Source organism: Bombina bombina, chromosome 7 (assembly GCF_027579735.1).
Source record: "Bombina bombina isolate aBomBom1 chromosome 7, aBomBom1.pri, whole genome shotgun sequence".
In the NCBI taxonomy this organism is placed as follows: domain Eukaryota; kingdom Metazoa; phylum Chordata; class Amphibia; order Anura; family Bombinatoridae; genus Bombina; species Bombina bombina.
In genome coordinates this window covers 610,312,567-610,335,664 of record NC_069505.1, presented here as the reverse complement: position 1 = coordinate 610,335,664, position 23,098 = coordinate 610,312,567, and the positions used below count along the sequence as shown (strand labels likewise).

Here is a 23,098-nt window from a genome sequence, read left to right as displayed (position 1 = left end):
ACGCTTCCAAACCTCGTTCTGATGATTTTAGAGACGGCATCAGAACATTGTGCATCGAAGGGGGTAAAAAGCGCAACGATGGGCAGCAATAAATACATATAAATACACATATTAACACACACATATATATATATATATATATATATATATATATATATATATACAAAACATGGAAGGGAACTGCACTCTCATACCGGACCGGCTACACATCCCATGACCCTGCAACATGCTCAGCCCTGGGTGCCACTGGCACTCACAGGAAGCTGTGCTGTCCCCAGAGCCACAAGCAGTTAACCCCAGACAGGTCTGGGTGCAAGAACCATAGGGAAAATTACAAAACAAATTAATACAACACACAGAGAAAACCCAGCACTCACTTACAAGCTCTCAGCTAAGATTTAAAATCAAAAATGGAAAGGTTAGTCACCGCATCTGGCCAAATGGGACAGGCTCAGGTACCACGTCAAGGTCCTCTCCAATACCTGAGACCCTAAAACAGCCACACAATGCAAGCTTTCAAATCCAAACAAACTGAAAACAAGGGAAGGGTGCACAGGAATATGTAACCACTTACAAGCTCTCAGCTAAGATTTAAAAATCTTTTAAATCTTAGCTGAGAGCTTGTAAGTGAGTGCTGGGTTTTCACTGTGTGTTGTATTAATTTGTTTTGTAATTTTCCCTATGGTTCTTGCACCCAGACCTGTTTGGGGTTAACTGCTTGTGGCTCTGGGGACAGCACAGCTTCCTGTGAGTGTCAGTGGCACCCAGGGCTGAGCATGTTGCAGGGTCATGGGATGTGTACCCGGTCCAGTATGAGAGTGCAGTTCCCTTCCATGTTTTCTATATGTCTAGGGTGGTTACATATTCCTGTGCACCCTTCCCTTGTTTTCAGTTTGTTTGGATTTGAAAGCTTGCATTGTGTGGCTGTTTTAGGGTCTCAGGTATTGGAAAGGACCTTGACGTGGTACCTGAGCTTGTCCCATTTGGCCAGATGCGGTGACTAACCTTTCCATTTTTGCTTTTAAATCTTAGCTGAGAGCTTGTAAGTGAGTGCTGGGTTTTCTCTGTGTGTTGTATTAATTTGTTTTGTAATTTTCCCTATGGTTCTTGCACCCAGACCTGTCTGGGGTTAACTGCTTGTGGCTCTGGGGACAGCACAGCTTCCTGTGAGTGCCAGTGGCACCCAGGGCTGAGCATGTTGCAGGGTCATGGGATGTGTACCCGGTCCGGTATGAGAGTGCAGTTCCCTTCCATGTTTTGTATATGTCTAGGGTTGTTACATATTCCTGTGCACCCTTCCCTTGTTTTCAGTTTGTTTGGATTTGAAAGCTTGCATTGTGTGGCTGTTTTAGGGTCTCAGGTATTGGAAAGGACCTTGACGGGGTACCTGAGCTTGTCCCATTTGGCCAGATGCGGTGACTAACCTTTCCATTTTTGCTTTTAAATCTTAGCTGAGAGCTTGTAAGTGAGTGCTGGGTTTTCTCTGTGTGTTATATATATATATATATATATATATATATATATATATAAAAGCATATAAATATAAATTTACAGGAAACACACAGTTCCCATAGACCGCAATGTAAAGGCACCGTTGTTTTTTTTTTTCTAACACCTCACTCCCACCAACTTTAGACCCCAAAAACTGCCTAGTGCAGTTGTTTTAAAAAAAAAAAAAAAAAAAAAAACAACAATGCCCTCTATGTTGAGGGCATTTGGGGCACTTTTAGAAAATGAACCAGAGATTTAATCTCTGGTTCATTTTCAGAGCGCTAATTGCTACAGCGAGCTCGTGATATAAAGCCACTTGTAATGGCTGGTTAATTATTGTGCTCCTGCAAAAGGCAAATTTGCCCATTTGTGGGAGCGCAATAATTTAGCACTACAATTGTAATCTATCCCTAAATAAATGCTGGATAGAATGATGCAGTCAAAGAAGAGATTAGTCTGAGAATACCATGTAGATGTATTTGTTAGAGTTTCATTAGCTGTTTAAATAGTTACTAAATAAGTGTAAAGTTGTAGTGTCTATAAAACAATGGGAGCTGCCATGTTGTAACTTAGGTTACTTTCTCTGCTGTGACCAATTACACACAGTTATAAATAGGTCACCAGAGTGTAGCCAAAGGCTGCGAGTAATATAACAGTGTTCTGCACTTCCATTTCTAACAGCAACTGAAAAGCTCACAATTTTAGAATGGAATTACAGAAAAGGGAACAAAATATAATAAAAGTATATTGCAAATGTATTCTTATATATGATTTATCATTTTATATTAACATCTCAAAGTGTTTAATATCCCTTTAAAAATGGCTAGAAATGCAGAATGGAAAAGAGAGACCAGACAAGTTATACTGTGAAGCAGAGGACATGTAATACAGATGTGATGGTGGAATCGTCAACAGGGATGGAGATTTCTGGTGTTGAAGCACTTTTTAAAAGGGATATTTGGTTTAACATCAGCCATCATCATATTGATTTTGAGGTGGTGGTTGTAGGTTGTGAAGGAACAGATGTTAGAAAGACAGCTTATAAAATATGTATCATTCGATTACTGGTAATACTGGTACCCAAAAGAGCATCTGAGGTTTCCCAATGCATACATGTAGATGTTAAAAGCAAATGGCTCTGGAATGGCCTTGAAATTCCTAGGGAGATTAGTGGTAAGATGGTGATAAAGCAACAGAACAAAAGACACTGAAGGAGCAACTAAAGATACTTTGTTAAACTGATCATATGGGGCTTCACACAGGTCAAGGGTGTGAGGAATATTCAGTAAAGTAGGAGAAAAAGTAGGAAAAGAATGGTACAAAGTAATATCAAGGTGTTTGGACATTTCAGTTAGTACTGCTGGATAAATTGTCCACCCAGATGCTTCTGAGAAATGGTCGGCCTCAAAGGGGTAAAATTATTGTTGTACGGGTGGACATGATACGATGTAGCTTATCATGTCCACCGAACATCGATAAATGCAGACAGCATACGCTGTCAGCATTTATCATTGCACCGGTTGTGAACTGCTGATGCAATACCACACACTGCAGATTTGCGGCCAATCGGCCGCTAGCAGGGGGTCTCAATCAACCTGATCGTATTCGATCAGGCTAATTGCTGTCCACCACCTCAGAGGTGGCGGACGAGTTAAGGAGCAGCGGTCTTAGGACCGCTGTTTCTTAACTTCCGCTTCAGGCGGAACTGAAGTGGAGTGGGTTGGAAGCAGCATCCGCTGCTTCATAAATCAACCCAAAAACTCTGTGACCAAGCAAGATTGAGATTTGTGAGGGAAGCCAAAAAAAGTCCAACAGTTAGTTGAAAGGTGCTACAAAGGTCAGTGGCTAAGTATGGAGTAAATGTGTACCACTTAACAATTTCAAGATCTCTGCATCAAACTGGCCTGTATTGGAGGGGGGCAAGAAATAAGCCATTACTCAAAAACAGCCATTTGAAAGCACATCTGGAGTTTGCTAAAAAGCATGAGATTAGGAGAAATGTGTTGTGGTCAGATGAGACTAAGATAGAGCTTTCTGGCCAAAATTAAAATGTTACACCAAAGAAACACTACCCATAACTCAACAAACACTAATAAAGTATGGTGGTTGCAGCATCAGGCTATGGGGATGCTTTTCTGGGAATCTTGTGTGAATCGAAGGAAGAATGGATGGAGTAATAAGCAGGACACTACTACAGGAGAACATTTTTTAGTCTGCTAAAAAGCTGACGTTTGAGACAATGTTCACGTTTTTAGCAGGACAATTATCCCAAGACAAATGCAAATCATGTCTTCATGTACTTAGTTTTGTGTACAGGGGCACAGTCCTGCAGAATCAGAAAAATGCCTTTGCCAGACTGTTGCCATAAGGTTGGAAGCTCTCAACAGTCTAAAATGTAATTTTATCTTGTAGCATTAGGATGACCCTTGACTTGAAGTAAGGGGCCTAGCCCAAACAAAAAATAAACACAGACTACTTTACAGTAGGTACTATACGTTGTGATTGTTCCCATTCTCCTGTCATCAGCCATGGCCACATTTCTCCATCAGACTGGCAGATGGTGAACAATGTTTAGTTATTCTAGAGAACATGTTTCCACTTCTCCAGAGTACAGAGGTAGAGAGCTTTACTCCGCTCCATCAGATACTTGCATTGTGCATGTTAATGTAAATCTTGTATACAGCTGTGTGGTCATGGTAACCTATTTTATAAATCTTCTGATGAATTTATTGTGCTGATGTTGCTTCCAAAGGAAGATTTGAACTCTGTAGTAAGTAATGCAAAAGATGGCAGGTGATTTTTTAAGTGATATATGCTTCAACAGCCCCACTCCTCCTCAGAAGCATTATTTGCTGCAGGAAACCATATGGGCTGTGTATCAGCCACCCAATTGCCTAATCCCTCTACCAAATGATCTCCTTGCTGTAGAAGTTCTTTGAGATCAATGGGGAAAAATGAGGAAACATAACAGACAGTTAAAGTATATGTGTGTTTTGTTGCAAGAAATCTTCATCACAGCACCCAGTAACAATTATAAGATACAAACTTATGTTTGTATTTATCCAACCTATACACCTGATATGTCCATACAATCTGTGAGCAGCACCACCTCCTGCTCTTACTCGACCAATCACATGAGAGCTGGGACTGTCAATTTACCCAAACAACTGAGTTTGGGTGTGAAAACTCTGTCACCTCAGAGGACAACCAATGCTTAACTTGCAGTCTCACATGAGCGAGCCGGCCCTGCAAGGGCTCCAAAGCAGTTCTTTCTGCTTGATAAATGAAATAAATGCATGGTATGGACTTGTATTGTAGTAAAATATGTATGCACTGATGTCACGGATACTAGGCTGCAAGGGATAAACCCCTACCCCCTATAAACTCACCCCTGTTGGTTTGCTTGTCTTGAGAAAAGCTGGTGTATGACAAGGAAAACCCTCCTAGGCTGGCCAGGCTCCTGGAACTCCTGGTCGGCCTCCTCACCATGGACACCCACCTAACCCCTCTCAGGCTTCCTAGGCTCCTGGAACTCCCGGTCGGCCACAGGACAGCAGGACACCCGTAAACATTATCCCTGGTTGCCTCAGCAACCATGTGCCCCAGAGCTCCGCTCTTTTGGAGATTATTAGCCCCTAGGGAGGACAAGAGGTGGGGGAATTACTGGAGGGGAGCTGTTTTGGGAACCGGGGGTTTTGGACACCCCTACCCCCATAACTTCAACGGGCTGTATCTCCGGTCCCCAATAACGAATCATGCCGCTTTTTGGACTGTGGCATCTGGGGACCGAGAGCTTTCAAATGACACTGCTCCCCCAGGATCACCCTAAAACCGTCACCACTGTGTCCTGGGATTCTGTGGGACTATGGTTTCTATGGAAGCGCCGGTCAGTCTGGTGGGGTGGGAATGGCAGGAAAACTGTGGCATTGTCTCCCTGTTTTAACAAGATGTGTGTGTGTATAAAAGATGTGTGTTTGTCCCAATAAAGTCTGTTCTATTTTCACCTGAATGCTAGTCTGTCTAGTCATTTAGGTGGACTCCTGCTAGAATCGCTTTCCTGGGCTACATAGCCACTTGTTCCAGGCAATGGAAGGACCCCTTTGGCGGAGCTAGTAACCGGGGATCTGTGACATTGGTTGGCAGCCAAACCACCAACTGAAGATCTTGCCGGATGGAGCTGTACCATGGGCTCCGGAAAGAAGAATTGAGAATGTTGCTGCAGGGTAGAGGGAAAGTCACTGGCAACAAGACAAAGGCAGTACTCATAGCCAAACTGATGGAGGACGATCGGGCTAGCGAACAGGCTGGTGGGTTGGACAGCGACCAAAGTGGAGGACGGCTAAGTACAGCCTCCACTCAGGGGACTACAGTGTCTGACATGCAGTGGCAGGTACAGTGGCAACTGGCTCTCTATAGACCTAACCCCCCTGAGGAGATCATTACTCGGATAGTGACTGATGCCACCAAGCTACATATGTTGGAGCTTCAGAAGTCTATGGGGGGTGTCATGCCAGATCCACTGGACTCCCCTTCCCGGCCCAAGAAAGTACCTCATGGGGCTTTCTGAACATTCCAGGATGATGAGAGTGAGAATATAGACCGCTATCTACAGCTGTTCAAGACCCAGTGCCGGATGCATGGGGTCACTGATGCCGACAGGGTTACTATTCTCATTGGGAAACTGTCCGGTAGGGCCCTGGAGGCTTTCCACACTGTCCCTTCCGAGGACCAAGACAACTATGACCGGGTGAAGGAACGTATCCTTGCCCGGTATGGACTCACACTGGAGGCTCACGGGCTAAGATTCTGTGGGCTACAAAGACAAGAGGAGCAGCCGTATATCGAGTTTGCCCACCGCTTAGCTCAGTCCTTGAACTCCTGGGTTACTGGGTGCCACATCATCACCCTAGATGAAGCTGTTCAATTCCTCCTCCTGTAACAGTTCTACAACTGCACCCCAGCAGAGATAAGGGACTGGGTAAAGGACAAGGGACCCAGAACAGCTGACCAAGCCACCGCACTGGCCAATCAGTATGTGGATGTCCAGCACCAGGCAGCCAGAGACCTCCAGCCAGCAACCTGCACCACTCCAGCCCCAGCTCGACCACCCACAGTTTTTAGGCAGCCCCAGACCCGACCGCTCCCTGTGTACACAGCCAGAGGCAGCAATTCCCAGGGGTGTTATGGGTGTGGACACCCCGGCTATGTTGTACGTAACTGCCCAGCAAGACAAAGAAACCCCCTAGCCCAGCTGCCAAAGAACCCTGCAACAACTCTGTGGGGAATGCCTCAAGCCCGCACCTACCAGGCCACTGCCCATTGTGTGCATATATCGATCTCCGACCCCTATGCTTAGTGGACAGGAGAAGAAGTGGGTGTCTTGCACCACATCAGCTCAGTGGGCCAAGCAACCGACACCAACATCGGCAAGATGTCTGGGTCAATGGGCAGGCGGCTCAAGGAATGAGAGATACAGGGGACACCATCTCTTTGATTGAGCCTCACCTCGTTCCCCCCTCTGGCTGCACTGGATGGACCCTTGCTGTAGGGGTAGTGGGAGGTGCTGTTCTGAGGGTTCCTACAGCCTGGATCCATTTGGACTGGAAAACCGATGCCCGCAATGTAGAAGTGGGGGTTATGCAAAACATCCCTGCCAAGGTCCTGTTGGGAAATGACCTTGGCCACCTTGTCTCTGCCTTTTTGGGGAATACCTCTCCGGACACATACCCTGTGACTACCCACCAGCAGGTCAGATGCCAGGCCACATCACCAACTCTGGGGACCCAGGTAAGACCTACTGCCCCGACTCCTACCTTACCCCGTCTGACCATCCCCACTAAACCCGAACTTGCCAACACCCCCTCCTGGCCAACCCCTTACGACTTCATCAAATAAACCTTGAATGACCCGACCCTAGCCCTTTACCGAGACCGAGTAGGTGCTGACGCCCAGGGCCACAGAGACGAATGGTTCCAGTGGGAGGGAGAGCTCCTGTACCGGATCTCCAAGAGGATAAAAGGACCGGTGCCCAAATGCCAGCTGGTCGTACCGAAGAAGTTTCGGTCCAACCTGCTGAAAATAGGGCATGACATTCCCTTGGCTGGCCACTTAGGAAAGCAAAGGACCCACCACCGCTTGACTCAAACCTTCTTCTGGCCAGGCATTACAGCTGGTGTTAAGGAATACTGTAAATCCTGTGAGGTTTGCCAGAAAGTAGGAAAGGCGGGAGATCATATGAAAGCCCCCTTCAATCCCCTGCCCAATATTGATGAATCCTTTAGCCGAGTAGCAGTAGACATCGTGGGGCCATTAGCTCGACCCATCCTTACCCGATACCCAGAGGCAATCCCCTTGGCCAATATCCAGGTGGAGACCATAGCAGATGTGATGCTCCGGATATTCACCAGGGTAGGCTTCCCTCGGGAAGTGATTTCCGATCAGGGAACACAGTTCACTGCGGAAATCACTCAACAACTCTGGAAGTTGTGCGGGATTAAACCCCTGCACAGCGCCCTTTACCATCCCCAGGTGAATGGGCTGTGTGAGAGGTTTAATGGAACCCTAAAGTAACTGCTTCAGATGTTCTTGGCCACTCACAGGGACTGGGAAAAATTCTCCTCTTTGCATATCGAGAGGTGCCTCAGGAATCCACAGATTTTTCCCCCTTTGAACTACTGTATGGTCGAAAGGTTAGAGGCCCGCTAGATTTGGTATGAGCCCACTGGGAGGGAGCCAGAGGGGGAGAAAAGTACTCTGTCGTGGGGTACGTACTCCAGCTCAGGGACCCGCTGCAGGACATGGCAGCCCAGGTCTGTGAGAATCTTCAGGCCTCTCAGCACAAACAGAAGCGATGGTATGATTGCAATGCCCGTACCTGAACCCTGATAGTGGGACAGAAGGTCCTTGTCCTGAAGCCTGTCAAAACAGACAAGCTACAGGCCTCTTGGCAAGGACCCTACCGGGTTGTGGAGCAACTGAACAACACCACATACATGGTAACGAAGTGTTCAAATGAAAGGATCCGTCGGACCTTTCATGTGAACTCTGAAAGTCTTCCAATGCCGGAGCTTCCCGGAGCTACTGATGCCCCCCAGGGGGTGGATGACATATCTGTAGATGACAGGTTAGAGCCTGGACAGAAAAGGCAGGTCCGGCGACTCCTAGAACAGAGAAGTGACATGTTCTTTACTGTCCCTGGTTTTACCACCACAGCCATCCACCGGGTGGAGACCCCAGGACAGACCCTCCTGCGACAGGTTGCCTACAGGGTCCCAGAGGCCTTCAGGGAAAGTATGCACCGGGAGCTCTGGTGAATGTTGGACCTCAGTGTCATTGAACTGTCCAACAGTCCCTAGGCCTCCGCGGTAGTGTTAGTACCCAAGAAGGATGGAACTACCCGGTTCTGCGTTGACTACCGTAGACTCAATGACAGAACCACCACTGTCGCCTATCCCATGCCCCGAGTAGATGACCTGTAAGATAGAATCGCCCTGGGCCACTTTCTGACCACCCTCGACCTATGCAAGGGTTATTGGCAAATTCCCCTTGACCCTGAGTCCATACCCAAGTCTGCCTTCATCACTCTCTTCGGCTTATACCAGTTTAAGGTAATGCCATTTGGAATGAAGAACGCCCCAGCCACTTTCCAAAGAATTGTAGACCGCCTGTTAGATGGCCTCCAGGACTATGCCTGTGCATACCTGGATGACATCGCTATCTATAGCAAGACCTGGGAGGACCATCTCCTCCACCTAGGTGTCATTTTATATCATATTCGAGCTGCTGGCCTAACCTTGAAGCCAGATAAGTGTACCATTGGGTGCTCAGAGGTTCAATACTTGGGCCACCAAGTCGTCTGCGGTAAGCAGCGACCCGAACCGGCCAAAGTCGAGGCAGTGGCAAACTGGCCCACCCCCAGGACCAAAACCCAAGTCCTTGCCTTTCTGGGTACTGCAGGCTACTACCGGAGGTTTGCCCCCAATTACATCACCCTCGCTAAAACCCTGACTAACCTGACCCATAAACGACTTCCCCAACAGGTCCTGTGGTCCCCCGAGTGTGAACAAGCCTTCCAGAGTCTTAAGTCTGCCTTAATCTCTGCTCCAGTACTAGCCACTCCTAACCCAGCCTAATGCTTTTCTGTCCACACAGATGCCTCCATGTTCGGGTTGGGGGCCATACTAAGTCAGGCAGATGAGGAAGAAAGGACCACCCAGTTGCATACCTCAGTCGAAAACTGCTACCCCGGGAAGTAGGCTACGCGGCGGTCGAGAAAGAGTGTCTGGCGCTGGTATGGGCTTTGAAGAAGTTGCAGCCCTACCTATATGGAAAACCCTTCACCGTCCTCACTGACCACAATCCCCTTGTATGGCTCAACCGAGTTTCCCTGCAGCCATTTAACTTTGACATTCAGTACCGACCAGGAAAAAGCAATGGGAATGCTGACGGACTTTCCCGGCCGACTTTCCTTGGACATCCCCAGGCCTACCCGTATGTGGATCTAGCTGGGCCTGCCGAACTGGAGGGGGGAGTTGTCACGGATACCAGTCTGCAAGGGTTAAACCCCTACCCCCTATAACCTCACCCCTGTTGTTTCTCAGTGGTTTGGGGCTCCTCAGAGCAACCACAATCCCTGGAAGCTTTGGTTTGCTTGTCTTGTGAAAAGCTGGTGTATGACCAGGAAAACCCTCCTAGGCTGGCTAGGCCCCTGGAACTCCCGGACGGTCGCCTCACCACGGACACCTGCCTAACCCTTCTCAGGCTGCCCGGGCTCCTGGAACTCCTGGTCGGCCACAGGACAGCAGGACACCAGTTAACTTTACCCCTGGTCGCTCCAGCAACCATGTGCCCCAGATCTCCGCTCTTTTGGGCATTAGTATCCCCTAGGGAGGACAAGAGGGGGGGGGAATTACCGGAGGGGAGCTGCTTTGGGAACCGGGGGCTTTGGACACCCCTACCCCCATAACTTCAATGGGCTGTATCTCCGGTCCCCAATAACGAATCACGCCGCTTTTTGGACTGTGGCATCTGAGGACCGAGAGCTTTCAAATGACAATCTGGAAGTGCCGCCGCTCCCCCGAGATCACCCCAAAACCGCCACAACTGTGTCCTCGGATTCTGTGGGAATATGGTTGCTATGGAGGCGCCGGTCAGTCTGGAGGGATGGGAATGGCGGGAAAACTGTGGCATTGTCTCCCTGTTTTATCAAGATGTGTGTGTGTATAAAAGATGCGTGTTTGTCCCAATAAAGTTTGTTCTATTTTCTCCTAAATGCTAGTCTATTTAGTCATTTAGGTGGGCTCCTGCTAGAATCGCTTTCCTGGGCTACATAGCCACTTATTCCAGGCAATGGAAGGACTCCTTTGGTGGAGCTACCCAGTCGGGGTAACCGGGGATCCGTCACAACTGATATGTGAGATCTTTTTGAATTTTGCTAATAATGTGAAAGGTAACATGAATTATTAGTTAGAAAAATAATAACAATCTCACAAATTATTTCCACCCAATATAATACATTTCTTCTAAATTAAATGCCAATTTCTTATCTACATTGCACACTGACACTCATGTATTTATTATTATTATTATTCTTTATTTATAAAGCACCAACAGATTCCGCAGCGCTACCCATGGGTACAAGGATAAAAGTACAACGGAGAAACAATACAATAAAAGACAAAATTTTACAGACAAATACAGGGGGAATTGAGGACCCTATTCCTATGGGAACTTACAATCTAGATGGGTAGGATGATGGGAAACAGGAGGTGGGGACTGCAATGGTGAGAATGAAATTAGTGAGGAGATAGATGAGGGCAACTGTTAGGCAAGTGAAGTTAATTTGTTAATGAGTCGGGTGATAAGCTTCCCTGAACAAAAAGGTCTTTAGGGAACGTTTAAATAAGGAAAGGTTATGGGGAAAGTCTGACAGCTTGAGGAAGTGTGTTCCAGAGGGTTGGTGCCGCATGAGAGAAGTCCTGTAGTCTAGAATGAGAGGAGGTGATGGTAGAGGACACAAGGAGCAGGTCATTGTTGGATTTTAGGGGACGGGCAGGAGTATATTTGTTGATGAGTGAGGACAGGTAGGGTGGGGCAGCATTGTTGAGGGCTTTGTAGGTCAGGGTGAGAATTTTGAGTTTAATTCTGCTATGAATAAATGTATCATTAGGTTGTATTGCTATTATACTGAAGTTATTGCATGAGCTGCAGATTGTGTTTGTTTTCTATAAGTAATATAAGACACATGGCTGTTGAATTATTTTATTAGGAAACAAGTTTGTACAGTAAATATACCAAGAATTGTCTAGTTATACATTTTCCATTATTATAGTTGTACAGAATTATTCTCTCCACTTACATAATACTATTTATACTTAATGCATTTATTATAATCTATCATTTATGGCAGTCTATCTATCTATCCATCTATCTATCTATCATCTATCTATCTATCTATTATCTATCTATCTATCTATCTATCTATATATACTCTATCTATCTATCTATCTATCTATCTATCTATCTATCTATCTATCTATCTATCATCTATCTATTATCTATCTATCTATCTATCTATCTATCTATCTATCATCTATATACTGTATCTATCTATTTATCTACAGTATCTATCAATCTATCATCTATTTGTCTGTCTATCTATCTATCTATATATCTATCTATCTATCTATCTATCTATCTATCTATCTATCTATCTATCTATAACAGGGTTCTTCAAACTTTTTCTCCCAAGAACCAGTGCCATGATACCACATACCTTTGAAACTCTCTTTTTATGCTTGAAAATTTCTGAAGTAATATACAAGATAGCTGCAATATTTGGTAAAGTTATTAAATATATGTGTACTTTATTCCTGATTGTAGTCAAACTTTTACAGTGTTGTAAAAGGTAGTAACACACGCACACACTCATACAACACACACCACACACTCTCATACAACACACACCACACACATTCTCATAAAACACACACCACACTCTCATACAACACACACCACACACACTCTCATACAACACACACACCACACACACATACTCTCATACACCACACACCACACACTATCATACAAAACACACCACACACACTCTCATACAACACACACTCTATCATATAAAACACACACCACACAGACACTCATACAACACACACTCTATCATATAAAACACACACCACACACACACTCCCCCACAACACACACTCTATCATATAAAACACACAACACACACACACTCCCCCACAACACACACTCTATCATATAAAACACACAACACACACACACTCCCCTACAACACACACACACAAATCCCGACCCTGTAAACATGGTGTTGCGACCAAGTAATTGACCCCAACCCGTAGTTTAAAGAAACCTGATCTATAATCTATATATTATCTATCATCTATCTATCTCTGTGTCCATCTATTGTCTATCTATCTATCTATCTATCTACCTATCATCTATCTATCATACATCTATATGTCTATCTATCTATCTATCTATCTATCATCTATCTATATATATATATATATATATATATATATATATATATACACACATATCAATCAATCAATCAATCAATCAATCAATCTATCTATCTATCTATCTGTCTGTCTGTCTCTCTGTTTGTCTATCTATCTTTAATCTATCTATTATCTATCTTTATATCTTTCTTTCTATTATATATCTATAATCTATTAATCTATCTATCTATTGATCTATCTGTCCATCTATTAGTAAAATAAATAACATCTAAGATGTCTCATCAGTACGGTGAGGTCCCTCAAAAATAATTTTAGAAAAGCAAATTGTAGCCTGGGAGCTGTTTATCTAGCTTTACAGTGTTCTGGATGTGAAGGAGAGACATATGCATTTCAATACTACACTAAAAAAAGGCCCAAAAAATGTTGTCTTCATGGCGGCTAGTTCCTGATCATCTGGCCCTTAGTCCTTCCCCCCTGGAATATCAACTGTTTTATAATTGTTTGTATCATCTGCAAACACACATACTTTCCCCTGTAGCCCTTTGCAGATATCACTGATAAATATGTTAACAAACAGCACTGGCCCCTGGAGAATACAACAAGTTGCCGTCTATTTATTAAGTATAGACACCAGTATGTCTCAATAAATGGAGTATATTCAGCAGAGGGGCAGTTACTGGTGGTGTTTCTCAAGGGGCTGTTTAGCATTTATATCAGTGATAAATATGCTAACCAACAGACCTGACCCCTGAGGAACACCACTACTAACTGCTGAATAAACTCTATTTATTAAGTATAGACACCAGAATGTCTCAATAAATGGAGTATATTCAGCAGATGGGCAGTTACTAGTGGTGTTTCTCAAGGTGCTGTTTAGCATTTATATCAGTGATAAATAGGTTAACAAACAGACTTGTCCCCTGAGGAACACCACTACTAACTGCAGAATAAACTCTGTTTATTAAGTATAGACACCAGAATGTCTCAATACATGGAGTATATTCAGTAGAGGGGCAGTTACTAGTTGAGTTCTCAAGGGGCTGTTTAGCATTTATATCAGTGATAAATATGTTAACAAACAGACCTGGCCCTTGATGAATATAACTAAAAGCTGCCCTCTATTTATTAAGTATAGACACCAGAATGTCTCAATAAATGGAGTATATTCAGCAGAGGGGCAGTTACTAGTGGTGTTTCTCAAGGGGCTGTTTAGCATTTATATCAGTAATAAATATGCTAACCAACAGAACTGACCCCTGAGGAACACCACTACTAACTGCAGAATAAACTCTATTTATTAAGTATAGACACCAGAATGTCTCAATAAATGGAGTATATTCAGCAGAGGGGCAGTTACTAGTGGTGTTTCTCAAGGTGCTGTTTAGCATTTATATCAGTGATAAATATTCTAACAAACAGACCTGGCCCTTGATGAATACAACTATAAGCTGCCCTCTATTTATTAAGTATAGACACCAGAATGTCTCAATAAATGGAGTATATTCAGCAGAGGGGCAGTTACTAGTGGTGTTTCTCAAGGTGCTGTTTAGCATTTATATCAGTGATAAATATTCTAACAAACAGACCTGGCCCTTGATGAATACAACTATAAGCTGCCCTCTATTTATTAAGTATAGACACCAGAATGTCTCAATAAATGGAGTATATTCAGCAGAGGGGCAGTTACTAGTTGAGTTCTCAAGGAGCTGTTTAGCATTTATATCAGTGATAAATATGTTAACAAACAGACCTGGCCCCTGAGGAACACCACTAGTATCTGCTGAATAAACTCTATTTATTAAGTATAGACACCAGAATGTCTCAATAAATGGAGTATATTCAGCAGAGGGGCAGTTACTAGTTGTGTTTCTCAAGGGGCTGTTTAGCATTTATATCAGTGATAAATATGTTAACAAACAAACCTGGCCCCTGAGGAACACCACTATTAACTGCAGAATAAACTCTATTTATTAAGTATAGACACCAGCATGTTTCAATACATGGAGTATATTCAGCAGAGGGGCAGTTACTAGTGGTGTTTCTCAGGGAGCGATTGTAGGGCCTGTTTTGTTTAGTATATTTATCAGTGATATCAGCCGAGGGTTTCAGGAAAAGGTATATTGCCTTGAAGATGATACAAACATGTGTAAAACAGTTGATATTCCAGGGGAGGAGGAGAGTGGACCAAATAGGAAGTGGAGATGCACATTTGTTTCATTATGAATGCAAATTTGTAATGAAAAATTTATATTTGTTTTGTTTTCAAAAAACAATTGTCTGAATTAATGCACCAACCAAATTTAAATAAAAATAAATATTGCTGACAAAAGTAGAATTGGACACATGACTGGGCTCTAAAGTGTAACACTGCAAAGTGATAAAATATGCATTTAGGAAAGAAAATTCCATAGTTTAATAACTGACTCAATGACACATTACTGACTGCTACAAAAGAGGAACAGTACCTGTAAATTATTGTTCCAGATGATATGAAACTTGGTAAACAATGTAATATTGTAGGGAATAAGTCCATTAGAATGCTCTGTTTTACAGAAAGAGGTATTTGCAGCAGAAATAGTCAGGTTCTTATGCCCTTTTACAGATCACTAGTCAGGCCTCATCTTGAGTATTACGTGCAGTTCTGGAGGCCATATCTCCAGAAGGATAAAAACAAACTAGAATCTAGTCAAAATAGGGCAACTAAATGATACATGGTCCGAAAATGATAAATTTACCAGTAAAGGCTCATTGACCTATAAATGTTTAGCTTAGAGGAGAGAAAAGTGATATTATAGACACTTTCAAGTAAGGGGCTTAGTAAAGCTGAGGTTGTGAGTTTTTTCAATAACAATTTCAAAACAAGGGCTCATGATCTTAAGCTAAAGGGTAGTATGTTCAGTAATAATTAGCAGAAGCTCTTCTTCACAGAAGTGGTAGTTGATTCATGGAATAAACTTCCATTAGAGGTGGTAAGGACAAACACTGTGTGGGACAAGAATGCCTGTTATTAGCTTAAAGGGACACTGAACCCAATGTTTTTCTTTCGTGATTCTGATAGAGCATGAAATTTTAAGCAACTTTCTAATTTACTCCTAATATCAAATTTTCTTCATTCTCTTAGTATCTTTATTTGAAATGCAAGAATATAAGTTTAGATGCCGGCCCATTTTTGGTGAACAACCTGGGTTGTTCTTGCTTATTGGTGGATAAATTCATCCACCAATAAAAAAGTGCTGTCCAGAGTTCTGAACCCCCAAAAAGCTTAGATGCATTCTTTTTCAAATAAAGATAGCAAGAGAATAAAGAAAAATTGATTATAGGAGTAAATTAGAAAGTTGCTTAAAATTGCATGCTCTATCTGAATCACGAAAGAAAAAAAATTGGGTTCAGTGTCCCTTTAAGACTTTCCTACAAAACTAAATGAATTGTTGCCTTTAGAAAAATTTTGGGCAGTCTTTTTGGGTCTATGGTTCCTATATGTTGTCAAAAATCTATGGCCTAGATTACGAGTTTTGCGGTAAGCTATAAAGCAGCATTAACAGGTGCTAACGCTGCATTGTTACGCCCGCTGGTATTAGTCTTGCAGGTTTATGGGCACCGCACACTTTTTTGGCCTTACCGCAAAACGTCTTATGTAAACTTTGTAAAGTCTTTTTTTTATGGGACTTTCATAGTGCTGGTATTACAAGCTTGTCCTGGGAGGCCAAAAAGTGAACGGTACAAACTAACCTGTCAGGAGTCCTAACGCATTTGAAAGTCAGTAGTTAAGAGTTTTATGGTACAACGCGGTAGCATAAAACTCATAACTAAAGTGCTAAAAAGTACACTAACACCCATAAACTACCTATTAACCCCTAAACCGAGGCCCTCCCGCATCGCAAACACTATAATAAAAATTTTAACCCCTAATCTGCCACTCCGGACATCGCCGCCACTATAATAAACATATTAGCCCCTAAACCGCTGCACTCCCGCCTCGCAAACACTAGTTAAATATTAACCCCTAATCTGCCGACCCTAACATCGCCGCCACCTACATTATACTTATTAACCCCTAATCTTCCACTCCGGACATCGCCGCAACCTACATTATATTTATTAACCCCTAATCTACCGCCCCAAATGTTGCCGCCACTATAATAAACATATTAACCCCTAAACCGCCACACTCCCGCATTGTAAACACTAGTTTAATATTATTAACCCATAATCTGCCATCCCTAACATCACTGCCACCTACCTACATTTATTAACGCCTAATCTGCCGCCCCCAACGTCGCTGCCACTATACTAAATGTATTAACCCCTAAATCTAAGTCTAACCCTAACCCTAACACCCTCTAATTTAAATATAATTTAAATAATTCTAAATAAAATTACTATCATTACCTAAATAATTCCTATTTAAAACTAAATACTTACCTGTAAAATAAACCCTAAGCTAGCTACAATATAACTAATAGTTACATTGTATCTAGCTTAGGGTTTATTTAGGCAAGTTTGTATTTATTTTAACTATGTAGTATAGTTACTAAATATTTATTAACTATTTATTAACTACCTAGCTAAAATAAATACAAATTTAGCTATAAAATAAAACCTAACCTAAGTTACACTAACACCTAACACTACCCTACAATTAAATAAATTAACTAAATTAAATACAATTAAATAAATTAAATTATCTACAAAAAAAAGTACAAAAGAAAACCCCACTAAATTACAGAAAATAATAAACAAATTACAAGATATTTAAACTAATTACACCTAATCCAATAGCCCTATCAAAATAAAAAAAGCCCCCCCAAAATAAAAAAAACCCTAGCCTAAACTAAACTACCAATAACCCTTAAAAGGGCCTTTTGCGGGGCATTGCCACAAAGTAATCAGCTCTTTTACCTGTAAAAAAATATACAAACAACCCCCCAACAGTAAAACCCACCACCTACACAACCAACCCCCCAAATAAAATACTATCTAAAAAAACCGAAGCTCCCCATTGCCCTGAAAAGGGCATTTGAATGGGCATTGCCCTTAAAAGGGCAGTTAGCTCTTTTGCGGCCCAAACCCTAATCTAAAAAATAAAACCCACCCAATACACCCTTAAAAAACCCCTAACACTATACCCCTGAAGATCGACTTACTGTTCTGAAGATCCGACATCCATCCTCAAGGAAGCGGCAGAAGTCTTCATCCAACCAGGCCAAAGTCCTCAACGAAGCCGGGAGAAGTCTTCATCCAAGCTGGGGGAAGTGGTCCTCCAGACAGGCAGAAGTCTTCATCCAGACGGCATCGTCTATCTTCATTCATTCGATGCGGAGCGGCTCCATCTTCAAGACATCTGACGGGGAGCATCCTCTTCATCCGACGGACTAAGGACGAATGATGGTTCCTTTAAGTGACGTCATCCAAGATGGTGTCCCTTAGAATCCGATTGGCTGATAGAATTCTATCAGCCAATTGGAAATAAGGTAGAAAAAATCCTATTGGCTGATGGAATCAGCCAATAGGATTGAAGTTAAATCCTATTAGCTGATCCAATCAGCCAATAGGATTGAGCTCACATTCTATTGGCTGTTCCAATCAGCCAATAGAATGCGAGCTCAATCCTATTGGCTGATTGGATCAGCCAATAGGATTGAAATTCAATCCTATTGGCTGATTGCATCAGCCAATAGGATTTTTTCTATCTTAATTCCGATTGGCTGATAGAATTCTATCAGCCAATCGTAATCTAAGGGACGCCATCTTGGATGACGTCACTTAAAGGAACCATCATTCATCGTTAGTCCGTCGGATTAAGAGAATGCTCCATGTCGGATGTCTTGAAGATGGAGCCGCTCTGCATCGGATGGATGAAGATAGAAGATGCCGTCTGGATGAAGACTTCTGCCCATCTGGAGGACCACTTCGCCCTGCTTGGATGAAGACTTCTCCCAGCTTCGTTGAGGACTTCGGCCCAGTTGGATGAAGACTTCTGCCGCTTCCTTGAGGATGGATGTCGGATCTTCAGAACAGTAAGTCAATCTTCAGGGGGTTAGTGTTAGGTTTTTTAAGAGTTTATTGGTTGGGTTTTATTTTTAGGTTAGGACTTTGGGCTGCAATAGAGCTAAATGCCCTTTTAAGGGCAATGCCCATCCAAATGCCCTTTTCAGGGCAATGGGGAGCTTAGGTTTTTTTAGATAGTATTTTATTTGGGGGGTTGGTTGTGTGGGTGGTGGGTTTTACTGTTGGGGGTTGTTTGTATTTTTTTTTACAGGTATAAGAGCAGATTACTTTAGGGCAATGCCTCGCAAAAGGCCCTTTTAAGGGCTATTGGTAGTTTAGTTTAGGCTAGGTTTTTTTATTTTGGGGGGGCTTTTTTATTTTGATAGGGCTATTAGATTAGGTGTAATTAGTTTAAATATCTTGTAATTTGTTTATTATTTTCTGTAATTTAGTGGGGGGGTTGTACTTTAGCTAATTTAATTTAATTTATTTAATTGTATTTAATGTAGTTAATTTATTTAATTATAGTGTAGTGTTAGGCGTTATTGTAACTTAGGTTAGGTTTTATTTTACAGGTATTTGTGTATTTATTTTAGCTAGGTAGTTATTAAATAGTTAATAACTATTTAATAACTATTCTACCTAGTTAAAATAAATACAAACTTGCCTGTAAAATAAAATTAAACCCTAAGCTAGATACAATGTAACTATTAGTTATATTTTAGCTAGTTTAGGGTTTATTTTATAGGTAAGAATTTCATTTTAAATAGGAATTATTTAGGTAATGATAGTAATTTTGTTTAGATTTATTTAAATTATATTTAAGTTAGGGGTTGTTAGGGTTAGGGTTAGACTTAGATTTAGGGGTTAATACATTTAGTATAGTGGCGGCGATGTTGGGGCGGCAGATTAGGGTTTAATAAATATAGGTAGGTGGCGGTGATGTTAGGGAGGCAGATTAAGGGTTAATAATATTTAACTAATGTTTGCTAGGCGGGAGTGCGGTGGTTTAGGGGTTAATATGTTTATTATAGTGGTGGCGACGTTGGGGCAGCAGATTAGGGGTTAATAAGTGTAGGTAGGTGGTGGCAACATTGTGGGCAGAAGATTAGGGGTTAATAAATATAATGTAGGTGTCGGCAATGTTGGGTGCAGCAGATTAGGGGTTAATAAGTATAATGTAGGTGGCGGCGATGTCCGGAGTGGCAGATTAGGGGTTAATAAATATAATGTAGGTGTTGACGATGTCGGGGTCGGCAGATTAGGGGTTAATAAGTGTAAGATCAGGGGTATTTAGACTCGGGGTTCATGTTAGAGTGTTAGGTGTAAACATAAATTTTATTTCCCCATAGGAATCAATCGGGCTGCGTTACTGAGCTAAATGCTGCTTTATTGCAGGTGTTAGACTTTTTTCAGCCGGCTCTCCCCGTAGATTCCTATGGGGAAATCGTGCACGAGCACGTTACACCAGCTCACCACTGACTTAAGCAGCGCTGGTATTGGAGTGAGATTTGGAGCAAAATTTTGCTCTACGCTCACTTTTTGTCTTTTAACGCCGGGTTTGTAAAAACCTGTAATACTAGCGCTGCAGGAAAGTGAGCGGTGAGAATAATGTGCAAGTTAGCACCGCACCCCTGTTACCGCAAAACTCGTAATTTAGCCGTCTGTTTCTATGTAACCTTTGAACTCAAATGATCTTTTGCCAAGTTAAAAAACTCATCTAATATTAAACTATGTTAATGTGCATTTATCTGTGTTATTATTATTACTGATATTACTAATTCTACTAATACTATTATTAATAATAATGCAATCATTATTATATTCATCTTGCTAAAAGTATTTCATTTTAAACCAGAAATATGCTTATATTAGATGCAAATACAGTTAAATGGGAAACTATATTATAATTAAATATGCAATGCATTATAGTATCAAACATATTTAAACATATTCTTAAAGCTAAACATGATAATAACCATATAATATCACATGAGAGAGTTTAGTATTTAAAGGATTACTTTCTGTTATAATTTTTAAGCCAACTAACATATTAAAGTTAATAAACATTAAACATTAAAACCTACTGACCTATATTTTCTCCAAAACGAAGTTTCATAACGTTATAAAAGTTATATCTTTTATTCGCCGATGATGTCACGTTATCCTGCCCACTATTTTCAGCACTGTGTGTTCAAAATACTTAAACCAATGAAATTGTGTTTAAAGCGTCATTTTGAAACCTAGGTATTGTAAACGGATTGGTACAGAGCAAAGGATACTCACGGAGTGGGTTTGGAAAACAATTAAATTTGCAGACAAGATTTCTGATATACGGTAGAGATATGTTAATGAAATGCTATTGATAAAAAGCGTATTTGGGGTAGTTAGTTAGTAACAGGCATAGAAAATATTTACTTACAGTGGCCCTTTAAGTCATTCTTTTTAAAACACTTTTCATGGCCTCCAAAACCTCTTTATTTCTCAAGCTATAAACCAGCGGATTTACCATGGGAACCACACCAGTATAAATAATAGAGAGGACTTTATCTATTTCCAGAGAATCGCCTGATTTAGGTTTCAAGTTCAAGCCTAGACAGGTTCCGCAAAATAGTACAACAACTGTGAGATGGGAGGAGCAGCTGGAGAAGGTCTTTAGTCTTCCAGATGATGATCGGATCTTTAGGATGGTAGAAATAATATAGATATAGGAAATCATTATAAGGGTAAATGGTAGCAAACCCAATACTGTGCCTTCCAATGGTACAAGCAAAGTCATAATATATGTAATGTCACTACATGAGAGTTTCATTACTATTATTATATCACAGAAGAAATTGTTGATTTTTTGTTTATTACAGAAGGTTAAATAAGACACCATCATGGTTACAGCAAATGAATTGAGGAAACCACCAAACCAAGACACAGTGATAAGCAGAGCACACACTGTTTTGCTCATGATTAGAGGATAATGCAGTGGGATACAGATGGCCACATAGCGGTCGTAAGCCATAGAGGTTAGTAGGAAAAATTCTGTATCAATGCAGAATGTAAATAGAAATATCTGTGTAATGCAGCCTGAGAACGTTATGCTGGTGTCTCCTGTGATAGTGATGGCCAACAGCTTTGGTAAAATAGCAGATACGTACATGATGTCTTGTACTGATAAACTGCACAGGAATAAATACATCGGTGTTTGCAGCTTGGACACCAGAGATACAAGGGTGACAATAGTGACATTTCCAAGTACAGCCAGTAAATACATAAGCAAAGCCCCAATGAAAACCACAAGTTGTCCTTTTGTAGATACATTAAATGTCTCTAGATAGAATTCTGCCAATACTGTGTGGTTTTTTACAGTCTCACTTGTGATTTTTTCTAGGAGAAGAAAATAAAACATATTTGTATCTAAGTGATATTTTGAGCTGGTAGATGATGTCTCATATTCTTTTTGTATTTTTTTCTGCACAAACACAACTGCTTACAATACTTATGTACTTATATTGTATTAGTAAGTGGTAGGCTGGATATATTTCCTTCTTAATTTCTTTCTTACCACACAAATGCTTAAAAATAGACCGTAGGAAGCCTATGTATTTATGACTAGAGTTATGGAGAGAAGAAAACTTGCTCACCATATTATAAATGCTGAAGAAATGTAGTAAGCTAATACTAAATATACACTATAAAGCCAAATAACTACTTTACCCACATTATACATCATTTTTAAACCAATGCTTTTTTTGTTTTTTTTTAACCCTTTATTTATATACATCCAACAGTAGGTACAATAGCATCTGAGGTGGCTACTTCACACCTCACAGAATGTATTGAAGAGACACCTCCCCAGCAGAAAAAAGAAAACACAACACAAGATAACACTGGGTTATACAATCACCCTGTATATTATACATTCAAAAGATATCTTACTCAGCATAAACAGAGAAAAAATAAAAATAAACATATATGAATATACATCATATCACATATATCTAGCTCTCATCCTACTATAATCACGTTGTACCCAAAACTAAAAAATGATGCCTTTCCTGAATGTTTATAAATTCTTAGAGGCCCTATGTCTATTGCATGAGTTTTAATGTGTTTAACTAAGCATATCA

At 41.5% G+C, this 23,098-nt stretch overlaps 1 protein-coding gene across 1 annotated transcript; it reads right to left on the bottom strand.

Annotated features, from left to right (window-relative positions):
• Positions 1-21,408: 21,408 nt before the first annotated feature.
• On the bottom strand, positions 21,409-22,377 carry LOC128636699 (olfactory receptor 2K2-like). Its single transcript, XM_053689684.1, has one exon. It carries the CDS (start codon positions 22,375-22,377, stop codon positions 21,409-21,411), a length of 969 nt encoding a protein of 322 aa, XP_053545659.1.
• Positions 22,378-23,098: the final 721 nt, after the last annotated feature.